Source organism: Moschus berezovskii, chromosome 20 (assembly GCF_049115385.1).
Source record: "Moschus berezovskii isolate FMDL1 chromosome 20, NW_MosBer_1.0, whole genome shotgun sequence".
Taxonomy (NCBI): domain Eukaryota; kingdom Metazoa; phylum Chordata; class Mammalia; order Artiodactyla; family Moschidae; genus Moschus; species Moschus berezovskii.
Genome location: NC_142479.1, coordinates 73,882,427 through 73,908,884, shown reverse-complemented (window position 1 = coordinate 73,908,884; position 26,458 = coordinate 73,882,427). Strand labels below are relative to the sequence as shown.

At 51.8% G+C, this 26,458-nt stretch overlaps 1 protein-coding gene across 2 annotated transcripts in view; it reads right to left on the bottom strand.

Moving 5' to 3' along the window:
• PRKCA (protein kinase C alpha) overlaps positions 1-26,458 on the bottom strand; it is a 316,402-nt gene that overhangs the window by 80,212 nt on the left and 209,732 nt on the right. For both annotated transcript variants that reach the window (XM_055408778.2, XM_055408779.2), the window contains exons 4-5: positions 11,558-11,669; positions 6,624-6,752 (exon numbers count right to left, since the gene is read on the bottom strand). In XM_055408778.2, the coding sequence (XP_055264753.1) occupies positions 6,624-6,752; positions 11,558-11,669 (241 nt within the window). The remainder of the gene's footprint in view (positions 1-6,623; positions 6,753-11,557; positions 11,670-26,458) is intronic.

The following is a 26,458-nucleotide window of genomic DNA, read 5'->3' as shown; positions in this document are numbered from 1 at the left end:
AATGTTGAAAGTTACTTAGAAGTGGAGGGATCTGATGGAAATGCGGTAACGGGGTGATCAGAGGTATTAATCGCTCACTGACGAGGGTCAATCTGGACGCACCTGAGCAAGCAGCTCCCTGAGCCCGCCCTCCCCAGCCCAAACCAGGACCAGCCACATGCGCTCTGCCCACTCCTGTGCTCCTGAGCTGCACTTAATCCCACAGCCAAGATTTTATTTAACAGAAACGACCTCCAACTAATGCCTTTTCCTTTCAGCAAGCAGCTGGGTGCTGCTCCTCCCTGCTGGCAGCCCCAGACGGGCAGTCCCACCCCACAGGCCTTCTGGCCACTGTGGAAAGTTCCCGCACAGAGCTTCCAGGAGACGGATGGGCCGCCCCCCTCCCCCGGCATCCACAAAAAAGTCGAGGGTCACTGTGAACCTCGGGGTCACCCCTGGAGTTCAGGGGAGGAGACTGATGTTCTGTCCTTGTAAAAAAATGAGCCACCTGGACCTTAAACGGTCCTGTTTGAGAAAGAAGCATTTCTCTCAGAGCTCTTGCTCCATGACTCCTAAGACCTGTGCATGCTAAAAGGTCCCATGAACACAGAAAGGAATTCCCCTAGAGGCCGAGCACCCTGGACTCCCTGACACCCAGGGCGGGGTCAAGCCCTGCACAACCGTGCTGATCACTGCCGCATGCGGCGGCCTCTTCCACCGGCCCTCCCAGTCCCTCTGGGAAGCCACCCGCAGCTTCCTGGGAGGGGGCGAGGGGCCGCCCCAAGGGCCTCTGTGCGTAGAGACACTTCTCTGTCATTCTCTTCCTTGTCTTCCACACATCCCATGATAAGCTCTACATCTTCCTCATCTCAACATTCCCGGAGGCCTGGCAGAGAGCCTGACACATGGCTCATAAATGGATGACAAACGGTCGAATCAGAGAGTGATTATTATGCAAAGCTGAGTCTCACTGCCGTGACTCTGCCCCAAGTGTGCTATTAAAAGGTGGAAGGACACATGGCATATATAGAATGTTATTATTTAAATAAAAAACCTGATGACAGGTCCCGACACAGGTCTACAAGGTTCTCAGAGGATGCAACCTTGCAGCCGCCAGGAGCCGCACATCCTCACACCTGCAGGAAGCTCTCCCCCTCCCCTGGAGCCCGATTAGAACCTCCATCTCCACGCGGAACTAACAAACAGAAGTATCTGAGAAAATCAACTCTTCCGCAGGACAGTCTACTTGGGGAGATGTGTTCCTGAAACAGCTGTAAAGCTGACGGTGCTTTTTCCACTTATTTACAACATTAAATTGAAAATTTGTTCCCATGAGGGATATTTTTTTTTCTTTACCACTCCTCCAAACCAAATAAAAAGCACACAGGAATGTAGGAAACCTATTAAAATCACATATTAAAAGAAAAAAATGACACTGTTCAGATAACATCGCACCATTGCCCAAAGGCAAGAAGTAAAAATACACCAGGAAGTGGCTGCCTTTCCCATAAATACTGCACCAATCTCGAAAGGACCCTGATCTCTGATTTCCAAAGGGCAATTTCCATCCCAGTAGTCCCTTGGGAGTTTCTATTTTACTTTGGGAATTATTTTCAAACTGGGTGAGTCTGCACAGGTCAAGTGGAAATGGAGCTAATCTAACAATTAACCTGAGAGCTTACGGTTTAAAAGCATGGCCCACGAAGGCAGTTGTACGCGCACCATAAGCTCGGCTCGTTGTGGGTTATCGTTTGCATCTGTGTGTTCACTGTGTGCGCATGCTCAGTCGTGTCCGACTCGCTGCGACCCCATGAACTGCAGCACACCAGGCTTCCCTGTCCTTCACCATCTCCCGAAGTTTGCTCAAACTCATGTCCATTGAGTCAACGATGTCACCCAACCATCTCATCCTCTGTCGTCCCCTTCTCCTCCTGCCCTCAATCTTTCCCAGCAGCAGGGTCTTTTCCAATGAGTCAGCTCTTCATAGCAGGTGGCCAAAGAACTGGAGCTTTAGCTTCAGCATCAGTCCTTTCAACAAATATTCAGGGTTGACTTCCTTTAAGATGGACTGGTTGGACCTCCTTGCAGTCCAAGGGACTCTCAAGAGTCTTCTCCAGCACCGCAGTGCAAAAGCCTCAATTCTTCAGCGCTCAGCCTTCTTTGTGGTCCAACTCTCACATCTGTACATGACCGCTGGAAAAACCAAGGCCGGCTAATCCCTTCACCTCCGCTCACCCGCTCCTGCGCTCTCCCCTCTGGCCTCTCAAACCCCCACCCTCCAGCCTCCTCCAGGGTTCTCTCCCTCCCCCTCCCCTTAGTCTTCCCAGCACCTCTCAAAAGTGACCATCCAGCACCCATGAACTGAGCACTTAGTCACATGTGGACGTGGCTCGTCCGTGAATTGCTCCACGCAGCAGCCTTTCCTACCCTGGGTGTCAGGCCCACGTTTAGACCTTCTGTCACCTCAGTGCTGATGTGGGTTGAGCGAATGTTTATGGGTTTGCTGTTTATCCCAGAGAGACTCTTTAATTGATAACAGACATGGGAGGGCCTCCGCCTTTGGGTTCGGGAGTCAGACCTGGGCTCAGGCTGCAGCCCTGCCACTTCCCGCTTCATCCCCGCGGCTTCCTGCCCCTCTGAGCTCAGAGAACAGTGCTCGGTGGCTCCGTACTGCAGGTGTCCGTGAAACGGGGGCTGTGAGGCTCAGCATGGAGAAAGGTCCAGTCCTGTGGACAGCAGGGACCCAGGCAGGACGCAGGAGGGCAGCTGTGTTACTGAAACCGTCTGTCACGACCGCGGGGCCTGATCTGCTGGGTGAGGAGGGTCCAGGCAGGTGACGCGAGAGGCAGGGGCACCCCTGAAGCGGCCTGTCTGGGCCCCTCCTGTCCTGGACGGGAAGTCTGGTCTCTTCTGCTCTCGGTTTCTTATTGGCGAATAGTTGCTTACAGCTTAGCGTTGGTTGCTGAGCAACGTGAGTCCATGGTCAGAGCACATCTACCCCCGCACTCCCGAGCGTCCTTGCACCTGCATCCCACCCTACCTACCCCTACCCAGAGCAGCGCGCCGAGCTCCCCGCGTCCCACCCCAGGGCAGCACGCCGAGCTCCCCGTGTATACAGGGCTCCCCGCTGGCTGGCTGTCTTGCACGTGGAGACGTATACGCTTCTCTTCACCCGGCCTCTCCTGCCCGCGCTGCGCCCACAAGTCTCGCCTCTATGTCTGCGTCTCTATTCCCACCTTACACGTAGGTTCATCAGGACCATTCTTCCAGATTCCATGTACATACGTGTAAATACACGGTATCTGATCTCACTCCTTGACTCTTTAAGACGTTTCCATTGACTAACACAGGTACCTGTAGTTCACAAATCTGCCAGCTACTATTAAAAATGTGACTACTTTGATACTTGGACTATGGTTTGGGAGTTGCTGGGTGAAGGATGCAGGGAACTCTGTGCTATTTGCTTTGGTGACTTTTTTGGGGACCGCAAGTGCCGCTAGTCACTATTTATTATTTATACTTCCGTTCTCCTTGAAGTCAGGCTAATTCTGATTCTGAACATCTAAAATTACTCTACAAATTTTAAAGAAATGATTACTAATTAGTCATTTCCCTTAGTTTGGCATTCTATATTTAGGACTGAATTTCTTGCACACAAATAACTACTGTTTTTAAATCAGATTTGCTGTGGATGGAATGTTTGTGCCCCCAGGTTTGTACGCTGAGGCCCTGACTCCCTGGGGATGGTGCAGGGGCGGGGCGGGGCCTTGGGGTGAAGAGGTCGTGAGGAGCCCTCAGGGTGGGAACCGTACCCTGAAGCCTCCACAGCACGGCGCCCTCCTCTGCCGCCGCTGCATACTCTCAACCTTCTCTTTCTCCCCTGCTCCCTCATTGAAGACACAGCCAGGAGGCAGCCGCTTCATGCCAGGAAGACAGTTCTTTCCAGAATCGGTCAAAAGACACCTTGATCTTATATTTTCCATCCTCCAGAACCAAGAGAAATTCAGTCCATGGTATTATTACAGCAGCCTTAGCTAAGACGAGATTCCAATTCTTCCTGGTACCATCATTAAAATAACTCTACTTTTATCCATTAAACAGATTTCCATTAAACTGATGATCTGTGTGACTTCGGGCAAGTTCATTTCTTCATGCCTCGGTTTCATCCTCTATAAGGAAAATAAATTTCTGCACAGGCTTAAACAAGTCAATCAGGTAAAGTGCTTCAAAGGTGCCCCTCTGGTGGGAAGTACTTGGTCACTGAGCTGCTGTTGCTGTTAGTATTAAGGAGCCGCTGAGTTCACAGTCCTAGAGCAGAGCCACTTCTCTGCACAAACGTGCAGACCAGTTCTCGAGCAACGTGACCCAGACTACAGCCAGAGAGGCCGCCGGCTGGCTTTCAAGTGCGAAAAGTCTCTGACTCAGTGTGGTGTCTCCCCCGAGACGATTCCACAGTCAAGTTCAACTCTTGGAGACGACGGCGTGATCAGCCCCTGAGCCCCAGGAGGCTCGCCTTGCTGTCCCTGTGAGCTGGGTCTTTCTCCTGCACCAGGTACAGTGAGCCGCCCCAGCAGGGCCCTGGTGGGTCTTTCTCCTGCACCAAGTACTGTAAGCCACCCCAGCAGAGCCCTGGTGGGTCTTTCTCCTGCACCAAGTACTGTGAGCCGCCCCAGCGGGGCCCTGGTGGGTCTTTCTCCTGCACCAGGTACTGTGAGCCGCCCCAGCGGGGCCCCAGTGCCACTCCTGAGGCTCGGTGGAGCCAGGCCCCTCAGGCAGCAGCCTGGGAATGGTGCGGCCAGTCTAGCGCACGGCCTGGGGTCCGTGTTCAAAAGAAGCACCAGGAAGCGCCCCCAGCCAGGTGGTCCCGCCCGAGGCGGGGCTGACACCCTCCTGGCTGAGGTCTGCCTGCTCACCTGCCGGCAGGGGCCACCTCAGGGCCTTCAGGGCAAAGGACAGGCGCTCTGCCTAACGCCGCTCCGTCCCTTACCACTCGGTGAATCTCTGTTTTATGGTGATTTTCTCTGAAGCTGTATGCTCCCTGCCCCCCTATGTGACTCTGACAATGGAGGAGCCTTAGTAGAAAAGAGAGAGAGGTCAGTGAGGGCTGCGACGGTGTGGACCGGCTCGTGCACCAACCCCCAGGGTCCGCCTGCTCTGAGCCCGGGGGCCCAGCCATCAGTCAGAGTGGATCCCCCAACCCCGCAGCATCAGTCCAACCAGAGGGAATACAGGTGAGAATCGCAGCCCCACATGCAAGGATGCAGGTCGGGAGGTTCTGAGAAAATAAAGGAACTTCTCTGGGACACAGAGTCACAGGGAGCCTGTGTCTGCCGTGGGGACTTTACCCATGACCCCATGCTGGTTGTCAGCTGCATGCGGTTTGTTTCATGAGGTTACCCGGTAGCAAAGCAAGGGACTCTCCCCTTGCAACACCTTGAGATCCTCTGACTTTCCCTGAATTCTTACCTGACAGGACAGCACAGGGTAGAAAACTTGATTAGTTTTCAAAGAAAAAAAGGTGAGCAAGTTCCCCAAAGCGAGCTCTCCCTGTGACTGCCTCCCCCCACCCCAATTCTTTCCTTCAACAGACCCTCCAAGTCTTTTATTTTTCTATAAGATCTTGCGTTATTTACAATGAAAGTCAGTCCGCTTTTCCATTTCTGTGATCACTCAGAATTCCTAAATACAAACGTGAACACAGTCTGTGCGCTCATCTGATGAGAGCAGATGTCCTCGTCCAGGAGGAGGGCGTGTCCGCCGGGTGCAACGCTATGGGCCCAGAACAAGGAACAAGCCCCGTCTGGGGCTTCCACCCTAACTCAGCACAGTGGGCATCGTGGCAGACACGTCTGGTTACCCTGAGGCCCCGCGGCTGAGCGTGGGTTTGGTGGGAGCCCAAAGAAGAAGCTGTGCTGCGACAGCGCCCACCCAGACATGGCCCGAGGGGAGCACCCAGCCGGGGACACAGACGTGGAGCCACCGCGGCTGGGCCCTCGTGATGAGTGCTGCTGGGGGGTGATGGCTGGAAGCACAGGGCCTGGGGTCCCCACTCACGCTGTGAACTCTGCAGGACCCCGTCCCCTGGGGCCTTGGTTCCTCTTCTGGAAAATGACGCCAGTGATCGGGCAGTTGTGAAATGTAATAAATTAACCTGTGTGCATCTCTCAGCACCCCGCACAGAGCAGAGGAGCGTGAATACCCCCAGAGGGCTGCTGTTATCATCATGGCTGCCTCATCAGGTCATCACAGCCCAACGCCCCGAAACACCTGGACCAGCCCTCACCTGCCCCCACCCAGGCTGCACCTTCACCAGTGGCATCTTGTGCCACAGCTTCTGGCGCCCCATCTCCAGGGGGACAGCCATGCTCTCAGGGCCCTTCTCCACACGACACTCATGACTCACTGGACGCTGAGTGTCTGGGACCTTGGGAGATGGCTGCGTGTGAACCAGCAGCTCTGGGTCCAGCCTGGCCTCGGGACCGGCCTCCCCGCTCTGGAGGCCTGGGCAGCCCTGCTGCACTGCGGGGAGGGGGGGGCGCCTCACCTGTGACTCTTCAGGACCCTGTCTCCTGGGGCCTCGGGGCCGGCCTCCCCACCCTGGAGGCCTGGGCAGCCCTGCCGCACCGCGGGGGGGGGCGCCTCACCTGTGACGTGCAGCTTGTCATCCGTGACCTCGGCCTTCAGGTGGATGCGGCCCCTCTTCTCTGTGTGGTCCATCCCGCAGAGGCTGGGCACGTTGATCACGCACTGCTTGTGCACGTTCATATCACAGGCTGTGAGTCAAGAAGGAAAGGGTGAGGCTGAGCGTGGCCTGGAACCACCCCCCGCTGTGTTTTGGTTGCGTGAACAGAAGCGGAACTGAGCCACCCTCTAACTCGATACTCTGCTGTCGAGCGTCGGTGACATAAAGAACTGCTAGCAGATGTCCCTCACAGCACAGGCTCCTGTGAGTGACACATCCCTAAAATACTCCATCCGTATCTGTCCAGCCGTAACTGAAGCAGACCACCCCCGCCTGGTCTCCTGAACGTGCCTACAAGGGTAACAGCAAACAAAATCCAGGCAGGTGAGTGCCTACAAACAGGGACTAATTAACACTTCACGTGCACAGAGGCAAGCGATGCACACATTTTAACCAGGATTCTTTCTGCCAAAGAATTTCTTATGCCTTCCTGAGAATTTGTGGGGCTGAGTGTATGATATTCAGAAAATGTTTTTTCCTCAGCGAACTCTGTATCTCCAAGGAGGCTTATGTGCATTGCTTTTGTTTGCTGCTGTTTTTAAAAGAAACTGTGATTGATATTTTAAACCTATCTTCAAATATTTAAATATTATTCTGCGTAAAACACATACACGCCTGGCTTGATAAGGCATTCCTCACCAGCTGACACTATGTGGGTGAGACGGGGGAGGACTAAAGGAGATCAGTCTCACTGCGGAGAACTAAAGACACTCTGCAGAGTCCTGTGCGCGGAGCACAAACCTAAGACTCCGTGCAGGTGTTCCTGCTCCACTGGCCCTGTACCTCAGGCTTCCGGAAGGAGCGAGTGGCCCCTGGAACCCTCCAGAATCCCCCGGGGGCACCACAGGCTCTTCTGATACTTGAAGGTGGAGCCTTCTCGCTGCTCTTGTTTTGAGTGTTTAGCTCCTCAGTCCATGGACTCTCCAGGCAGGAGCACTTGAGTGGGTTTTGCCGCTTCCTCCTCGGGGCCCCTCCCGACTCAGGAACTGACCCCCAGCTCTTGCATCTTCTGCACTGGCACGTGGGCTCTTTACCAGCTGCGGCACCGGGGAGGCCCGTTTAACTCCAACATGATGGACTAAATAGCAAGAAGCATCGTGACGCACAGGGCTCAGGCACGCGGGGCTCTTGAGAGGCTGTGCTGTGACCTGCACTGACCGCCACACTTGGGCAGGACTTGGAGGAGTAAAGGCCAGCACCTCGGGATGGCCATGGGCCCAGGAGGGCAGCGGAGAAAGGGCCCGGGCTGCGTGCCGTGTCAGCCGCATCACTCGGAGCTGGTGCGTCCCGGGAAGCACCTGCTCCTGCTCTGCCCGCTGCGAGGTGAGCCTGCAGGGGGTAGCTGACTCCCCACCAAGCAGGGATGCCCACAGCACCATCACACTACAGGGTGAAGGGGCATGGGGAGAGGGGGTCTCCACGTGCAAGTCAGGGGAGGGGTCTGGTCCCCAACCACCAGCTCATGCTCCTCCTGCTCTAGCACGGAACACAGACAGCAGCCCAGAGTCCCTCAGACTCCGAGGAAAAGAGTTAAAGACACAACACAACACACTGCTTCAGGTGGGAACACAGTCCATAAACAGACTCTGAAGCAGAATCCTCATAAACCAGGTACGTGTTATTTTATCGGCATGCGTGCGTGCTAAGTCACTTTCAGTTCAGTTCAGTTCAATCGCTCAGTCGTGTCCGACTCTCCGCGACCCCATGAACCACAGCACGCCAGGCCTCCCTGTCCATCACCAACTCCCGGAGTTCACTCAAACTCATGTCCATCGAGTCGGTGATGCCATCCAGCCATCTCATTCTCTGTCGTCCCCGTCTCCTCCTGCCCCCAATCCCTCCCAGCATCAGAGTCTTTTCCAGTGAGTCAACTCATCACATGAGGTGGCCAAAGTATTGGAGCTTCGGCTTTAGCATCAGTCCTTCCGGTGAAAACCCAGGACTGATCTTTAGAATGGACTGGTTGGATCTCCTTGCAGTCCAAGGGACTCTCAAGAGTCTTCTCCAACACCACAGTTCAAAAGCATCAATTCTTCGGCGATCAGCTTTCTTCACAGTCCAACTCTCACATCCATACATGACCACGGGAAAAACCATAGCCTTGACTAGACGGACCTTGGTTGGCAAAGTAATGTCTCTGCTTTTCAATATGCTATCTAGGCTGGTCATAACTTTCCTTCCAAGGAGTAAGCGTCTTTTAATTTCATGGCTGCAATCAGCATCTGCCGTGATTTTGGAGCCCCAAAAAATAAAGTCTGACATGGTTTCCACTGTTTTCCCATCTATTTCCCAAGAAGTGATGGGTCGGTAGGTGCCCAGTATGCTACTGGAGATCAGTGGAGAAATAACTCCAGAAAGAATGAAGGGATGGAGCCAAAGCAAAACAAATAGCCAGTTGTGGATGTGACCAGTGATAGAAGCAAGGTCCGATGCTGTAAAGAGCAATACTGCATAGGAACCTGGAATGTTAGGTCCATGAATCAAGGCAAATTGGAAGTGGTCAAACAGGAGATGGCAAGAGTGAACGTCGACATTCTAGGAATCAGTGAATTAAAATGGACTGGAATGGGTGAATTTAACTCAGATGACCATTATATCTACTACTGTGGGCAGGAATCCCTTAGAAGAAATGGAGTAGCCATCATGGTCAACAAAAGAGTCCGGAATGCAGTACTTGGATGCAATCTCAAAAACGACAGAATGATCTCTGTTCGTTTCCAAGGCAAACCACTCAATATTACAGTAATCCAAGTCTATGCCCTAACCAGTAACGCTGAAGAAGCCGAAGTTGAACGGTTCTATGAAGACCTACAAGACCTTTTAGAACTAACACCCAAAAAAAGATGTCATTTTCATTATAGGGGACTGGAATGCAAAAGTAGGAAGTCAAGAAACACCTGGAGTAACAGGCAAATTTGGCCTTGGAGCACGAAATGAAGCAGGGCAAAGGCTAATAGAGTTTTGCCAAGAGAACGCACTGGTCATAGCAAACACCCTCTTCCAACAACACAAGAGAAGTCACTTTAGTCATGTCCAACTCTGTGACCCCAAGGATGCAGCCCGCCAGGCTCCTCCATCCATGGGATCCTCCAGGCAAGAACGCTGGAGTGGACTGTTATTGCCTCCTCCAGGGGGTCTTCCTGACCCAGGGATTGAACCCACATCTTACTTACATCTCCTGCATGGGCAGGCAGATGGATTCTTTACCACTGAGCCACTGGGGAAGCCCTTTTATTAGACTACATTTGGCTAATAAATTCAAATCTATACATTTATTTACTATTAGAACATTCCTGGTAACCATTAACACCCTCTGATCCTAACACAACTATGAACCGAGCCTCTGGGGATGCTCGGTGGAGACTCAGCTCAGCCTCGAGGATGCATTCATTCCTGGCCTGTGTTGAAGTTGGTAGCACCCCCAATCCTGGTCCACCCAGAAGAACAGAAGGGTAAGCTGGCACCCCTGTTTAAGGGCACAGGTCATGGTCCCGGCTGACATGGAAGAGGATGCGGCAGGAGACACGTGGCTTGTTCTGCCCCCTGAGTCAGTGGGCATCAGTCTCAAGGTCACCTTCAACTTGTTATGGTCGAGTGCCTAACACAGCCGAGTATTCACTTTTGCTCCAAGTTTTACAACAGTCAAAAGGGTATTTACAAGCACTTAGAATCTGCACTAACCCGGAAAGGGGTCTCTTTGGAATCCAACAATCTCTGGATGCACAGGAAACTACCAGCCCTGAGGACCACGTGGGTTTCTCAACGCTATTAGGGTCCAGGGCTCAGGAAGGTGGAGCCTGCGTTCTGAGAAGCTACCTGCCTCCTCCACAAAGGTCACGCAGCCTGCCTTCTATGTACAGTTGACCCTGAGCGACGTGGGTTTGAACTGCACGGGTCCTCTTAGACACGGATCCCTTCCCAAGAATTACACGGTTGGCCCCTGTATCCGCGAAGGGTTACCATGGATACCAAGGGAAGACAGTACGGGTGCGTGTCTTTTTTCCGTGTGGGGACAGATGAGGCTGGGGGCCACAACAGCAGCATCATCCAGTGACAACATGCTGAGTGTACCCAAACTCTTCCTCGTCTACTAGGAAAACAGGCTCGTCATTACCTTCTCTAATTACCTTCTCCTGCCCTAAACGTAAAACTTTATTGAAACAAATAAATAACCTGGGGGAATCTCATTACATGAGATTAATCGAAGCAAAGAGTTTTCCATGAAAAAGATAGATGTCTTTCTCTCCTCCTGCAGTTGGTGCGAACACACACAGAACAAGGGAGAAGGCGAGATGGGGGGTGTCTTCCGGGATTTCATCTCTCACTGGCCTGGTAGGATCTGATCTGCCCAGAATCACGCAGGATGAGGGAACTTAAAGCAAGATCCTGTTCTTATTTTCACTGTGGTTTTGGCTCCAAGGAGAGCCCACTGGATTTTTCCACAGTCCACCCACTAATTGGAGACATGGGCGGATAATGACTGTGGATGCTCAGCTCATCTTGAAGCTGAACCAAATGTGGAATCTGGGGGTGGGGTGTCTTCTTTCAACACGTGGCATTTGCTTGAGGGTTTGACCAGCCTGAATTTCACAGTGATTGGAGATTCCTACCATGAAAAACTGGGGACAGCACCAACTGCATGAAATTGGGTGCTTTTTCAGGGTCATAATTTGGCAGGGAAGTCGTATAGTAAACTAGAACCTCGTCAGTGGAGGGATTCTATACTTTTATAATTGAGTCCATCTGAATGAAATCTACCGATTTTCTGAAAGGTTCCTGAGCATCACAGGGCCCTGCTGGCCCTGGGCACGCTGCAAGAACAGAAAACATACTCACTGTCACATTTCATCCCCTGGTGGATGAGTCCGTACAGCAGGGACCCGCAGTGATCGCAGAAGGTGGGGCTGCCATAGGTGTGGATCTTGAACTTGTGCTTGCTCCTCGGGTCCTGCAGGGAGAAGCGGCACACAGGCCGTCAGTCGTGAGAGGACCACGTCCAGGACTCAGCCAAGCTCAGGCCTGCCCCTCCCGTCCCCACGGCAACGGCCCATGCCGCCCGCCTGGGCCCTGTCCTCCGATGTCCTATGACGGCAGGGATCCTGTTCTGGGCCGGGCACCGGACCCTGAACCTCCCCTCTTTCCAGGTGTGGCCTGCTCATGTCGGGCTTTCCACCAGAACCACCGCATCTGCAGCCAGAGCCACCAAGGGGATCAAGGTGCCCCAGGCGAGCAGAGACCACATGGTCGTGCGTGTCCCCGGGGCCCAGCATGGGTGGAAGCAGAGTGGGCCCAGAGTCAGGGTGGGTTTGTGAGGCTGAACCGAGTGACCCTGCACCCGTCAGCAGAGTTTGGGCCACTTCCTTCTGGACAAGGTTTCCATAAATACACATAAGGCCAGACACGCACCCAAACCAGCACCATTTCCCAAGCACTATAAGCATCCCTCGTGGCTCAGACGGTAAAGAATCTGCCTGCAATGCAGGAGATGTGGGTTTGATCCCTGGGTCAGGAAGATCCCCCAGAGAAGGGAATGGCAACCCACTCCAGTATTCTTGCCTAGAAAATCCCATGGACACAGGAGCCTAGGGGGCTACAGTCCCTGGGGTCACAAAGAGTCGGACACGACTAAAGGACACACACACACACACATACACACCCCCATAAACACACACACACCCACACCCCCCCCAACACACACACACACACACACACACGCTAGTGATCTTCAAAGTCTCGAGATTTGACCAGCGGCCAAGACTTTAACACTGGTCCCTATCTAACAGCTTTCAGAAATTCACTCAGAACGAGGCTCTGGCTCCTAACATTAAAAAAAAATTTTTTTTAATATTTGCAACACATTTTTTTTGAAGCAAGAACAGCACTGATTTTATAAATAAAGTTTTACTGGAACACAGCTGTGCCCATTCCTTGACATCTTCTCTGTAGTTACGATGGCCGAGTTGAGTGACAGAACCCTAATGACCCACAAAGGCTAAAACACTAACTAGCCCTTACAGAACAGTCTGCCAATCTCTGCTTTAGGATGGTGCTGTCTGAAGTATGGTCCCTATGTGGTTAGGGTTAGGGTTAGTCATCATGGCCCGAAACTTGCCAGAAATTAAATCCTGGAGCCCCTCCCCAGACGAAGTGAATTAATCTCCAGGGTCAGGCTTCACCAAGGCCTGCGGCTAAGCCTTCGGGTTAGCCTGCGGCTGGCAGGGATGTGACGGCAGGGAGCCCCTGCTTCAGAAGGTTTCTCCACAAATACCAAGTGAGTGCCTAAGCCGTTCCAGGTGCGCATTTGTGGCTGTGCCTGAGGCAGGGCACCGGTTTATTCAGAAATGTCTCGGGGTCAGAGAAATCAACACCTTCCTTGGGCGGTTACTTTCCTGGCCAGCAGTAGCTGTGGACGTGGTCTAAAGCAGGGGCTTCCCCTCTCACCAGTTCTCCCAACATCCCAGGACACTGGACATAGTATCACGGGCACAGGCTGGCGTCAGCGCTAACCCAAAGTCCCCAGGATGGACAGTACAGGCTGTGTCCCACCATGTGGAGGGCAGCGTGGAGGCCAGGGGGAAGGACAGCCCATCGTCCCCGCAGAAGGATGGCGTCAACTGTCGGCGAGAGACAAATCCAGCCTGGCAGCTCCCACGTGGGCCCCGAGCCTGGGCGCACGGCGGCCCCAGGCAGCTGTCCTGCCAGCCGGCCGTCACATCGATCTCTGTTGGTGTGGCACACAGGGACTCGCTTCACTTTTCAGGAAGACCTGGGTTCCTCCTCCAGCCTCTCACCTGGGAAGGTGCACGAGCGGGGCTGCCTTCCTGGACACGGAGGGAGGAGACCAGGAGTCCTCACACCTTAAATCCACGCACAGCCAAGGACCATGCCTACAGTGACAGTGACAATGACACCTTCTGCCTGTTGACCACCCCTGCGTGCAGGAGCTTCGTCACAACTGACATCTCTCCTGTAAGAGCCTTTACAGGGTTCTGGAGACCTGCGATCTGAATCCAGCCTTGGAAAAGTCATGGCATTTATTTACGAAGCAGAAGTAAAGCCAATGTCCTAGACGGGGAGTGGGACTCGGAACAAATGAGAGAGGGCTTTGCAACCTGAGAAATGCCGGGAGGAGCACAAGGGAAGATGACTGCCAACCGTAACATGCTCATCAGTCATAAAAGAGATTTCCTAAAGCACAGGGCTGAATTGCCACTGGACCAGAACCAAGGCTGGCAATTAAGTATCAACACTGTCTCTAGGCTTCCTAGAAACCAAAGCAAGAGGAGAAAAGACAAACACAGTAGGTTCTCCTGGGGTGGCGAGGCCACCTGTGGGCAGAAGCCTGTCTCCGCACCCTCTGAAGTCATCTCTCATCTCACACACAGTGAGCCGCCAACATGCGTGTGGGAGAGGAGCCGGCAGGTCCTGAACAGAGCCCCCTTTCCGCCCTGTTCACTGGGGACGCCCCACAGCTACCCGCACAGAAGCGATGGGAGGTCCGGCCACACTTGGTGCCACAGACTTGCAGCTGGTCTACACACCAAAGCTGCACGACCGCCAGGCTGCCAACATTTTTCTCATTTCGTGCAATACATGCAAATCTCACTTTTTATTTCTCCAGGCGCTGGCAACCTCTCATTAGGTGGAGTGTGAAACCCACTGTCATATGTCACAAGCCTGACATTACATTATAATGAATGTAGGAAACGCTCTGCTCAGATGCTCTGTCGTCTACACCTTTGGGGGAGAAGAAACGTTTTTGACTGAAGCCATGTTCATAGGCACTGATGAAGTCTAACCTAGAAGTCTAAATGCAGACCTCTTAGGAAAAACAACACGGGAGAATTTCAAGTTCTGTTGGAAGCATCTACTAGCCTGCTTTTCCGATCTTAGTTTTATAATGTAGCAACATCATCGGAACACTTCTCAGCATTTCTACCAGGACTTTTCAATGTCGTCACCATCTCATTGTAATGCACCCACAGTAAACCCGTCTCCAGTGCACAGTATTTTGAGGCTGATGAGCCATGCATTTCCGGGTCAGCTTCTTGAATTATCTGTGAGCATCCAGAAGGCGTACTCTAGATGAGTTTTAAATTGCAGGCTTCCAGGGTAGAGACTCATCCAGCACCGTGCAATGTGAGACCTCTACAGGAGTTAGAAGCCCTCCTTCCCCAGGAGGCAGGCCATCAGTGATGCTTTCTGATGAGGGTGTTTATATTCGAATGGACATCCCTTCAAAAGCCCTTTTAATCTGGTGAGTGAAATGATGGCAGGCTTTTGGCAGGAGGTCACCCTGGCGTGAACGCCCCACAGCTTTCTCAGAGGACGGAACTGGCCGTCACTGAGGGCTGAAGTTCAGGGTGTAGGGGCTTCTGGAAAAGACTGTCGATCAGTGAAACCCTGGGGTGGGCCTTGCTCAGCCGCTCCGAGCAGTGAGGCTCCTTCAAGCCGCTGCCTCTCAGCACCGGAAGGTCCCTGCTCTCACCATCTGATGTGTTCTCATGAGTCACACTTGTGAGCCTGGCTTGGGTCTAAATGTCACCCACACAAGCAACACCAAAAACTATGCTCCAAGGGTGAGTCTGGCATTGTTTTTGCGATCTTAAACTTCTTGGGAAACAGGTTTTTTTAAAAAAACAAAACTCTATGACTTAAAGAATTCCTATTTAAAACTTTTTGTAACCTGAGAGTACTATCAAAACCAGATCATCAGGTGAAGGTGATTTCACATAACTAGGGTACGATTCTAACCATTACACTGGACATTGCGTGTTGGGCAAGCAAGCCTCTGACAGCCCTTCTCAGGCTCCAGGACCAGCCTGCTCACACACCACCTGCACACAGTAGGCGTACAATAAACAATCCTTGAGGTGAAATGAAGAAATTGATAACTAATTAGGATGTGTGTGTGTGTCTGATTCTTTGCAACCCCACGGACTGTAGCCTGCCAGATTCCACTGTCCATGAAATTTTCCAGACAAGAATGCTGCAGTGGGCTGCCGTTTCCTTCTCCAAGCTAATCAGGATATTCCTTATCTTTTTGATGAATAATATTTAGACTTTGTGGTTTGAGGGCTTCCCTGGTGGCTCAGACGTTAAAGAATCTGCCTGCAATGCAGGAGACCCAGGTTTGATCCCTGGGTCAGGGAAGATCCCCTGGAGAAGGGCATGGCAACCCACTCCAGTATTTTCGCCTGGAGAATCCCATGGACAGAGGAGCCTTGGGGGCTACATCCATGGATGTGGATTGTAGAGTCAGACGTGACTGAGGGACTAACACTTTCACTTTTGTGGTTTGAATACATGCATATTTTAAGCATCTTATTTTAATGTCAGAATCTCAAACTAAACCATCAAAGATTCTTTTGGAATTTGAACACTGTAATTAATAAATGTTTATGTATGTCAGGTTTTCCTGAGGTGATGGCAATGTATAGAGGCTATTACAAAGTAAGGAGATGGTGGTTATATTATAGCTCTTAATTAAGACTTCGTTTTGCTGGCGGCTGGAGGACCCTGTGCTGTACAGTGATCCCGTGTGGATGCCTTCCCAGCAGGCTGCTGGACTGGAGATGCTGCAGACAAGCCCCTTCATCTCCAGACACAACAGCTCTCCCTTGAATGGCTCGTGAACCGGCTGAACGATCAGCAGATAAATTCAGCTGGGATCCGTGGCCATTTGGATGCCACAGATAAGGGATGGGTCCCCTGTTTAACCCAAAGCCTCCAGGCAGTGTTTAAAGGCCCCTCTCACTGTCACCGCTGAAGCTAGTCTGTCTCCTCACTCCCCAGAGGCAAGCTGCTTGCGTATCTACCGAGAGACGAGCGGCGTGACTGTTCTCTCTCCGAGGCTTCTCTGGAACCCGGTTTTCACGTGGACGTCATTATGTTTTATGCTTCCCTCGGTGGCTTGCTCTTTTCCTCAGACGACACATCTTGGAGACCTGTCCACATCATTACAGAGAGACCAAACTCATTTGACTTAAGTATTCCCCAATATAAGTAAATTATGGCTTATTTAGCCTTGCTGCTAGAGATTTATATAGAATTTTTTTTAAAGAGTCTGCCTCTTCACATTTAATGATGACAGCATCTTGCATAGCTGGGCAAAGAACCCATAAGAATCTTTCTGCCAGCCAAGCTGAGTTTGACAAAGTGGTCCAACTGTAGATGTAAATGTTATTCATCAGAATAAAACGGCGCTTCAAGCATGTGTGCTCAGTCACTTCAGTCGTGTGTGATTCTCTGTGACCCCATGGACTATACCCCCCAGGCTCCTCTGTCCGTGGGATTCTCCAGGCAAGAATACTAGAGTGGGTTGCCATGCCCTCTTCCAGGGGATCTTCCCAACCCAGGGATCAAACCCGCATCTTTTATGTCTCCTGCATTGGCAGGTGGGTTCCTTACCACTAGGGCCACCTGAGAAGCCCATGGTTTCATTAAGATAAAAAATTAACCATCACCAGAGATAGAAGATCCTTAGATCTTTTAGAGCAGGACACATTCAGCAAGGCTGGTGGGTCCCTCATCCTCCAAAATGACAGAGCTAGCGGTGGGGGCAAGAACACAATCCCTCCCACACATATTCCTGACCCTCTGAATTGATACTTTGTACTCAGGAGCTCAGGGGTGTTTCTCCAAGGATATACCATTCGTTATCCTTTCCTAAAGTCAACCTGACTCCTTAAGGAAAAAAATCGAGTATTACATTTGTCTGTCTTACAACCCACGTCTCCCGTGTCTCCGGCACTAGTTGGCGGATTCTTTACCACTCGCCACCTGGGAAGCCTCCCTCCAATGACGGTGTCCTTACAAAACTTCAGGAACAGGATCAGAATCCAGGAGTGGGTGCTGGTGCGATGCTGCTGTATGGATTTCACCAGTGTTTACACGGACTCAGCAGTGTGCGTAGTACTGTGGTCACACTCATGCTCATGACATCGAAGGACTCGAGCCCCACAAAGAAGCCACTGCATCATTTGCCTCCAGAGCCAACCCTCCCCGACCCTAACTGCTGGCAAGCACCCATCTATTCTCTAGGAGAGAAACTTTCACAGCAGTTTTGAAATCACCCAATAATACTTGTTCCAATGAAGGATTTGGTCAGCTCCGGTGCCTCCAGCTGAGGGGAAAACAGACTAGGAACACAAGAAGCATCTTATTATGCGAACCCTTGCCAGTTCTCAACGGCTGTCTCCTAAAAAAACTCATGGCCAAGTTTAGAGGACTATCTGAGAACAAATCAGAGACACACGGAGACACATTTGATTCCAGAGTCTTGTTTCATTTAGCAAAGACAGAAGTGGGTTGATGTTTGCACGAGAAGCCCCGGCCGACGCTCAGGATGTGGTGGGACTGCTCCTACAAGCAGGACGTGGTGGAGGCGGATGGTGGGCGGGGAGGGACACTGCGTGGATTTTTGTCAGGGACTCGAAAAGGCAGAGTGTTACTTGCAGGAAGGCTGGGTTTTAGACCTCCCTTTCAGCCTGGAAGATTCCCAAGCAGCTGGTGTTTGTTCGACTGATTAAACACAGCAGAGGAGGCAGAAACTGCATTCCTGCCTCTTTCCTGTCTTGGAGTTCAAAGCGGGCAGGTGGGATGCGTCCTTCCCCTGCAGCCTCGGACTCCTCACTGACGCTGCTTGCTACTCCCAACAATCACCTCCCGAGAGGCCATCCTCCCCAAGTCGTGTTCCATATTTACTTCCTGATGTCTGGCAATCTCTCTGCTTCAGTTCAGTCGCTCAGTCATGTCCGACTCTTTGCGACCCCATGAATCACAGCACGCCAGGCCTCCCTGTCCATCACCAACTCCCGGAATTCACTCAAACTCATGTCCATCGAGCTGGTGATGCCATCCAGCCATCTCATTCTCGGTCGTCCCCATCTCCTCCCGCCCCCAATCCTTCCCAGCATCAGAGTCTTTTAGAATGAGTCAACTCGTCTCATGAGGTGGTCAAAGTATTGGAGTTTCAGCTTTAGCATAAGTCCTTCCAATGAACACCCAGGACTGATCTTCTTTAGAATGGACTGGTTGGATCTCCTTGCAGTCCAAGGGACTCTCAAGAGTCTTCTCCAGCACCACAGTTCAAAAGCATCAATGCTTCGGCGATCAGCTTTCTTCACAGTCCAACTCTCACATCCATACATGACCACGGGAAAAACCATAGCCTTGACTAGACGAACCTTGGTTGGCAAAGTAATGTCTCTGCTTTTTAATATGCTATCTAGGTTGGTCATAACTTTCCTTCCAAGGAGTAAGCGTTTTTTAATTTCATGGCTGGAATCAGCATCCACAGTGATTTTGGAGCCCAAAAAAATAAAGTCTGACACTGTTTCCACTGTTTCCCCATCTATTTCCCATCTCTCTACTTACAACCTTATTTTTTCTTAATGTGCAGCTTATTGTAAAATATTATTAGTCACTCGTTATTAATTTTCAATTGTTTATTTACGTGTTCACTTATGTAAATAAAATCATTAGTTAAAATGACTAGAAAATAGAAAGGAAAATTATAAACTTGGGGTATGCTTCATTCAAAAAGACAGTGTGTGGATTTGCATGTTTTCTTAAGAATCATATGAACAGATTGGTCTTTTTTTTTTACTTTTTAAAATCAGTTCCTATCAAACATTTTTCGACATCGTTAACCACAAAGCAGCATCACATTATACTGCATGATATTTCATCATAGGGCTGTACCACGTTTTATTTAACCAATCCCAATTCCTGCACATTGAGGTTACTTCCAGTTTCATGACTAAGCCACAGGTGCCTGTGAACACACGGTGCCAGAAACAGCAGTGACGCCGTCCATTTTTAATCTCTGCTGATTCCCTTTTCCATTCCTGGAGTAGCAGGCAGATACCCCTGAACTCCACTAGAGGGGAACAGCGTGACATCAGGGAAGGGAGGTCAGAAGAGGTCTGACGGCTGTCCCCGTCGTCACTGTGGGAGCAGACGGAAAGCCTGCCGATGCAGTTCCCACAAAGCCGCATTTCAGAGCCGGGGGGGCCCTCGCCTTCACCATCAGCTACTCCAGAGAAGTTAAATCAGGCTCGAATTTTACTCAGCCTCAACGACACGTGCAATTCGAACATTCCGTTCGTTCCGGAAGGCGATTTTTCTGTTATTCTTGATCAAGTCCACGACATTCAACAGCCAAACTGATGCCATTTCACAAAGAATCTAATTGGTGCTCAGAAGACAGCATGTTCTGTACACAGAGACATTTCTACAGGGAAGCACACCCCTCCGGGAGACTTTCTCATGATGGACAAGGAGACAGGGGTTTGCAGCGCCCACTGAATTAATCGCCAGCTATGTGCGGAGCACTTGAAAAATGGTGACTTCTACTGAGGACCTGAATTTTTGTTTATTTTAATCCATTTAAACAGCCACAGGGGGCCAGGACTCAGAGAACACCTTCCTAGAGACACTGAGTTCAAGCACATGCTCCTTTCTCCTTGCTTTCCAGCCGCTCAGTCGTGTCTGACTCTTTGTGACCCCACGGACTGCGACACGCCAGGCTTCCCTGTCCTCCACTGTCTCCCAGAGCCTGCCCATACTCATGTTCATTGGGTCGGGGATGCCATCTAACCATCTCGTCCTCTGTTACTGAAGAAGGAATTCATAGGGCCTGCACTCCATCTTAGGCCTGTTCATGCTGATCATGCTCGGCCACCTCTCCAGTGGATTCTTAGTGCCTGTGGAAACTACACCAGAAGGATAAGACCCCCTCCGGACAGGGGAATCTTATCATATCCAGGTTACTCATAGATCATATCCAGGTTACTCATCGTCTAAGAGAAAACATACTCTAATTATGCCTGCCTCCGGACAGGTCATAATTTTTTTCTGTATCTATCGGAATGTAACCACAGGTTTATCGATTACTGACTGTTTGGAATGTAACTGCGGGCTTACTGATTATTGACTGTTTGAACACATAACACATGAATGTTGGGGTTGCTGTGATTGTATTTACCCTTCCTTTGTTTATGTAAGTCTCAAGGAATTTGGGGTGGTGGGTTCGGACATGTACACATGGGGTATAAAAGATTTTCACAAATGCTGGTCGGGGTCCTTGGCTAAGAGGAGACTCTGCCTTGGGCCCGCCGGTGTAATAAACTGCACTCCACTATCTGCATTGTCCTTCTGAGTGAGTTTGTTTCCCAGAACGCGTGGCTATAACATCATCACCTTCCCCTTCTGCCTTCAGTCTTTCCCAGCATCAGGGCCTTTTCCAATGAGTCAGCTCTTTGCATCAGGAGGTCAAGGTATTGGAGCATCAGCTTCAGTCCTTGCAGTGAACATCCTTTCTCCTGCTCCTCCTCCAAAGCATCACGAGGGCAGAGTCACCAGGAGGGTCTTTCGGCCCTCCCGAGGGTAGCCGGACAGCGGGCCTGTGACTCAGGGGCTGGACACTCGCGCCAGCCCACCGCCCGACACCCGGCTTTCTGCCCCACATCAGGTCTCAGGGGCCCATCCACATCCACTCAGTATTCACGCTGCCGATGCACTGACCAACTGGGCAACAAGAAGAAGCCGCTGTGTGGTCATGACTGCCGTTAAGTGTATTTTTAGAGAACTGTTTCTTGATGTGGACTCTGAGCTTAGTTTCAAATCTTTGCCAAGTTTTAATTCAGGGAATACAGCTGAGGATCAGCAGTTTAACGACTGCAGTCATTACCAAGAAAACGCCAACTCATGGGCTTCAAGCACTCAGGTATTTCTTGAGTTGGCTCTGTTAGGTCTGAAGACTGCTGCCCAAGATTTCATTGACTGGACAGTTCAATTCATCTAAAATTTCAGGGAAGAAGGAGCCACCTTTCTTGAACAGCAAGATCGGCCTGAGTTTTCTCTATGGAACTTCCAGTTCCTGGGCAGACGGTTACTTCCTGCCTGGAGGTGGGGCAGCGACCTCAGAACCAGATGCGATGCAGTTCCCACCGAAGGCAGAGCACACTGGAAACTCTCTTACAAGGGAGCGGGGTTTTTCATCGTCTCAGGAAGGCAGGCCACAGTGAAGAGGGGCCGTCCGGAGACTGGCCAAGCGGCTCTCTAGCTTCTCCCCGTTTCACCAAGTTTTGGCGAGTCAGGGACAAGTGGAACGGGTGGTGTCTTGTCTCTCCTGCTGCTGTCCCGGGACGGGGTGACTTGGCGCCCCGGGGAAGCTGCACGCTCTGCTCTGGGAGTCGAGCTCACAAGTCTGTTCTCAACAACCTCTGTGGCCACTGAAGGGAACGTGTGACAGTCTGGCTGACTTGAAATTTTTTAATTACCAAAAAACAAGGCTGTTTTCTTCAATATTTTGGGCTGTCTCTAAGGAACAACTACCCATATCTGCATGTAGCTGCCTCCCTCACGTTATAACCTCAGAGTGGGCTAGGAAAGGGTTAGGAAAAATCCCCACCTCCTGGGCATCCTACGGGCAGCTTCACTCCCAAGTTCCTTCCTTCCCTTCTCAAGCTTCCAGAGGGACTCTGAACACGTCTTAGAACCTCTGCTTGGTGAGGTTTTGCCAGGAGAGGCCGAGCAGGGGAGAGGAGGGCTGGGCTCTGCCCACGCCTGAGGCTGGAGGACCTGGCCGGCCCGCCATCCCCAGAGGGATCTTCATCAGTTCACAGATGAAGAAAATGATACTCATTTGAGGGCTGTGTAACGCCCTGTGTTGCATATACAAACCAGCCTTAATGGGTATTCTAAAACATTTCCCACGGGGAAAATAGGCCATGTGCAAGTGCCAGGCATTCAACTGTCACTTCCTCCCGGGGAAAGAGGGAACAGGGAAAACCGACAGGCCTGCGAGCGGTTGCCAGCTGCCGCTTCTCCCACACAGCTGGTGTCCTCAGACCTGCGGCCCCGGGGAGGGGTGCTGCCCGCGGAGTCGAGGGCCGGTGGGTTGGAGAGCGGCGGTGACGGAGGGAGCGCCGTCTGTTTCTTTGCGTCGCCCTGCTCTGGCGTCCACAGTGCAGCCTCCGTGAGAGGCGCCCGGCTGCAGCCACCTCGGTGAGAAGCACGACGTCAGCCATTCTGCAAAGAAACTCTCCCCTCCCTCCGACTGACTCAGAATACATGTCCTGGAAAACTGCCGCGACTGGAGGGCTTTTTAAACCCATAAAGCCTTCCTTTCTCAGCTCCCGAGGAAAGGGTGTGTGATACTGGGGGCTAATTGTGCTCAATAGGCTCAGCTTTACTCACATGGCTTCCCTTCCTTGCCCATTTCCGAGGGAGAGTCTAGAAATAAGGTTCTACAAATAAGAGAGAATCAAGATGATGGACAGATGGACAGAAGGGGCACAGGGAAGAGGCAGGAAGCATTCACACCTGCAGTATGGGGGTCGGGTCTCTCCAGCTGCGACCTCCCTCAAGCTCTTCGGTGGGGACTCTGTCACTAGCCCAGCCCATGTTCTCGAGGAAAGCGGACACGTGGTACAGAAAGTGAGCTTCCCTGGTGGCTCAGCTGGTAAAGAATCCACCTGCCAATTCAGGAGACCCAGGTTTGATCCTTGGATCACAAAGATCCCTCAGAGAAGAAGTCCATGGACAGAGGAGCCTGGCTACAGTTCACCTCTGCTTCACTTTTTGGAAGCTGGAGGCAGACGGCCTGTGCTGGCAGCTCCAGGCCAGTCCACACTAAGTCACCCAAACGGAGGCAACAGGCGCCTTAGGGACAAACCTTGGCCTGTCCCCTGGTTCACAATCAAATCTGCTGTTCTGATCTCCATGGTCCTGTAACACCCCACCCGGGGACATCGGCGACACTGGTGTGAGTCAGATAATGACATGAGGCTTCTGGTGACAGATGGACCGAGCCCTTCTGAAGAAAAAAGACAGGCCTCGGAGCCAGCAGACGACCAGACCCGAGGCCCAGAGCACACAGGGAGCAGCAAGCCCACCCCAGGCAGGCTGAGAGGCATGGCAGGGCACAGGCCGTCCCAGGCCGCCTCCTGCCCCATCAAGCCCTGAGATGAGACGGCGCCCGGACGTCTGTGCCTTTGATCTCAGGCTCCTCGTATATTTCATCAGGAAGAGGCTGAGCAGAACACGGTGTAATGCATTTTGTGCCACTTTTCCAGAGGCTGTGGTTTATAAATGTTCTGTGTTAATCAGAATGATAGATGGGGGAACTTAATTCAAAACATGTTTTATATCATAAGCTGTTCAGGCCTGTGTCCCCGTCTCACTCGAGCCCCCAGCCAGCTGCAGGGAGGCTGGAATTCCTGCTCCTGGCCTGAGGCTGACCATGGTCCTCCCTTCAAAGCCCCTGGTCACTTCCTCGGGCCCCAAGACCCCTTCACAACCCCCCAACCCCCGCCCCGCTCCTGCCTAAACTACCAGCCACTTGGCTCTTCTCCAGATCGATCTCTCTGTGGAATATAACCACTCTTGTTGCTCACTCGCTGAGTCACGTCCGACCCTTTGTGACCCCCTGGGCTGCAGCACGCCAGGCTCCCCTGTTCCTCACTATCTCCTGGAGCCGGCTCAAATTCGTGTCCATTGAGTCAACGATGCCGTCCAACCATCGCGTCCTCTGCTGTCCCCTTCTCTGGCCTTCAGTCTTCCCCAGCATCAGGGTTTTACCACAGTTGCAACTAATTAGTTAACTAACTATGTGGCGATGGCTAAGAGCAAAGGTGTCTCATTAACGTGCATCCTCCAGCCAGTGTTTTCCATCAACGTGGGGACGGGCTTTGGTGGCTGGGGACAGAGGTGCTGTGCACGCGGCGGCTCCCGGCCCAGCCTGGATGTGAGTCACGGAGGTAGACGGAAGCGGCCGCTGTGCCTTATTCACAGGTGGCTCTCTACTTAAGAACAGGCTGTTTGAAAAAATCATATGCAAGGCTGTTGTTCCAAAGCAGGGTGTTTATACCCTGGAAACAGGGCTGCACACATGGCTCACTTCCCAGATCAGACCCTCTGACCCCAGTGCTACCTTGAGAGCCCTACAGACCATAATCCCATGATCACATAAACCAGACAATGCCGGTTACCACCTGAACACCAGCTTCTTCTCTCCTTGGTCACAGAATCCCCATTTTAGCTGGGCACACTGAGATCCACACCGAAGGAAAACATTTCTCTAGCATTTAAGTGTGGTCATGAGATAAATGAGATACAAGCAAAGGGTTACACGCACTTCCTGAAAAGCTGCTTAAAGAGAGGTGCCCTTTGTGCCCTTTGGGTGGCATGAAACACCAACCCGAGGGCTGGAGCTTCAGCAGCCATTCTGGGGCAGAGGGGACTATGCATGGAAGCCATGGGCTCGGACAGTATAGCAGAGAGACCTTGTTCCTGAAATCCTTGTTCTATAGAAATGCTCCATAAACCCTGCCTACTCCTTCTGTATTTTGTTCACGTGGAAAGGAAACAAATGCTCTTATTTAATCAGCTGTTATTTGAGATTTTCTCTTGTATACAGCTGCATGCAATTCTTAATGGTACACCCATGAATAACAATATCTTTATGCGAAGATGGGACATCTGCTATGCATCTCCCCCTAAAGCCTCTCTGGCGATAATGACAAAAAGAACATGCACATACCTCCAAAAAAGCCAGAAAAGAAAAAGCACAATAAAAGGAATCCACATTGTAGGGTACTTCACGTTTGACAAACATGGTGTTTCTTAGCCACTCCCTTGACAGCTCAGTTGGTGAAGAATCTGCTGGGGTTCGACTCCTGGGTTGGGAAGATCAGCTGGAGAAGGGATAGGCTACCCACTCCAGTATCCTCAGGCTTCCCTGACAGCTCAGTTTGAGAGAACCATAATTTGACCATCTTGGGCCAGGTCTCAAAAAAGCCCCTAGCGGGAGGAGGGGATTGCGACACACAAACCTGAGTCACAGACTCCTCCCTAAGAAAGTCCCGCCGGCGCCAAAAGTCGAGCCAATCAGAGTAAAAATGGTAAAACCCCCCCCCAAAACCCCGTGCGCGCAAAAGCTGGCCAATGAGCTACCGTGTATGTATAAACTGACCAATAAGCTACTGCCAGGTTGATCCTTTAAACAGAAATAGGTGCTTGTGTAACCTGCCGCCTCACCCAAAAGACCGCCTCATTGGGACCTCGCTTTTAAATCAGCCAATAGAGACCCAGTAACTAAGCTTCTCGCTTCTGTACCCGCGCTTCCCGCCTCCGCCGTTCCTATAAAAACCCCTCACTCCAACCGTTAGGCGCGCAAAGACTACAGACAGACTTTGTCGCCCCAGGTACCTGGCATTCGAATAAACCTCTTGCTGATTGCATCCGGACGTGAGTGGTCTCGTTGTTCCCTGGGGAGGGTCCTCCTAGAAGGAAGGATCTCTGTGGAGGTCTTTCATTTGGGGGCTCGTCCGGGATCGGACCCTTTTCTTACCCAGGGACCACCGACCCACCACCGGGAGGTAAGCTGGCCAGCGCTTCTACACTCTACTCTGTGTTTCTCTGCTTCTACGCTTCTGTATTGTACATGTGCTCTAGAGTTCAGCTGAACAATCTGTATCTGGCGGAACTGAGAAGGAGCTGACGAGCTCGGACTTCCTTCCGCAAGCCTGGAAGACGTTCCACGGCTACCCGGAGCCCGATTTTTCGGTGCTCATCTGTCTCAGTCCACGGACCAAATCGGACTTTTTGGGGCTCAGCCTCTGTCCGAGGGGTACGTGGTACTCCAGGGAGACGAGGGAACCGGACCCTCATCTACGTCTCCATCTGAGTTTTTGCTTTCAGTTTTGCGCAAAGACCGCACTGTGCGAT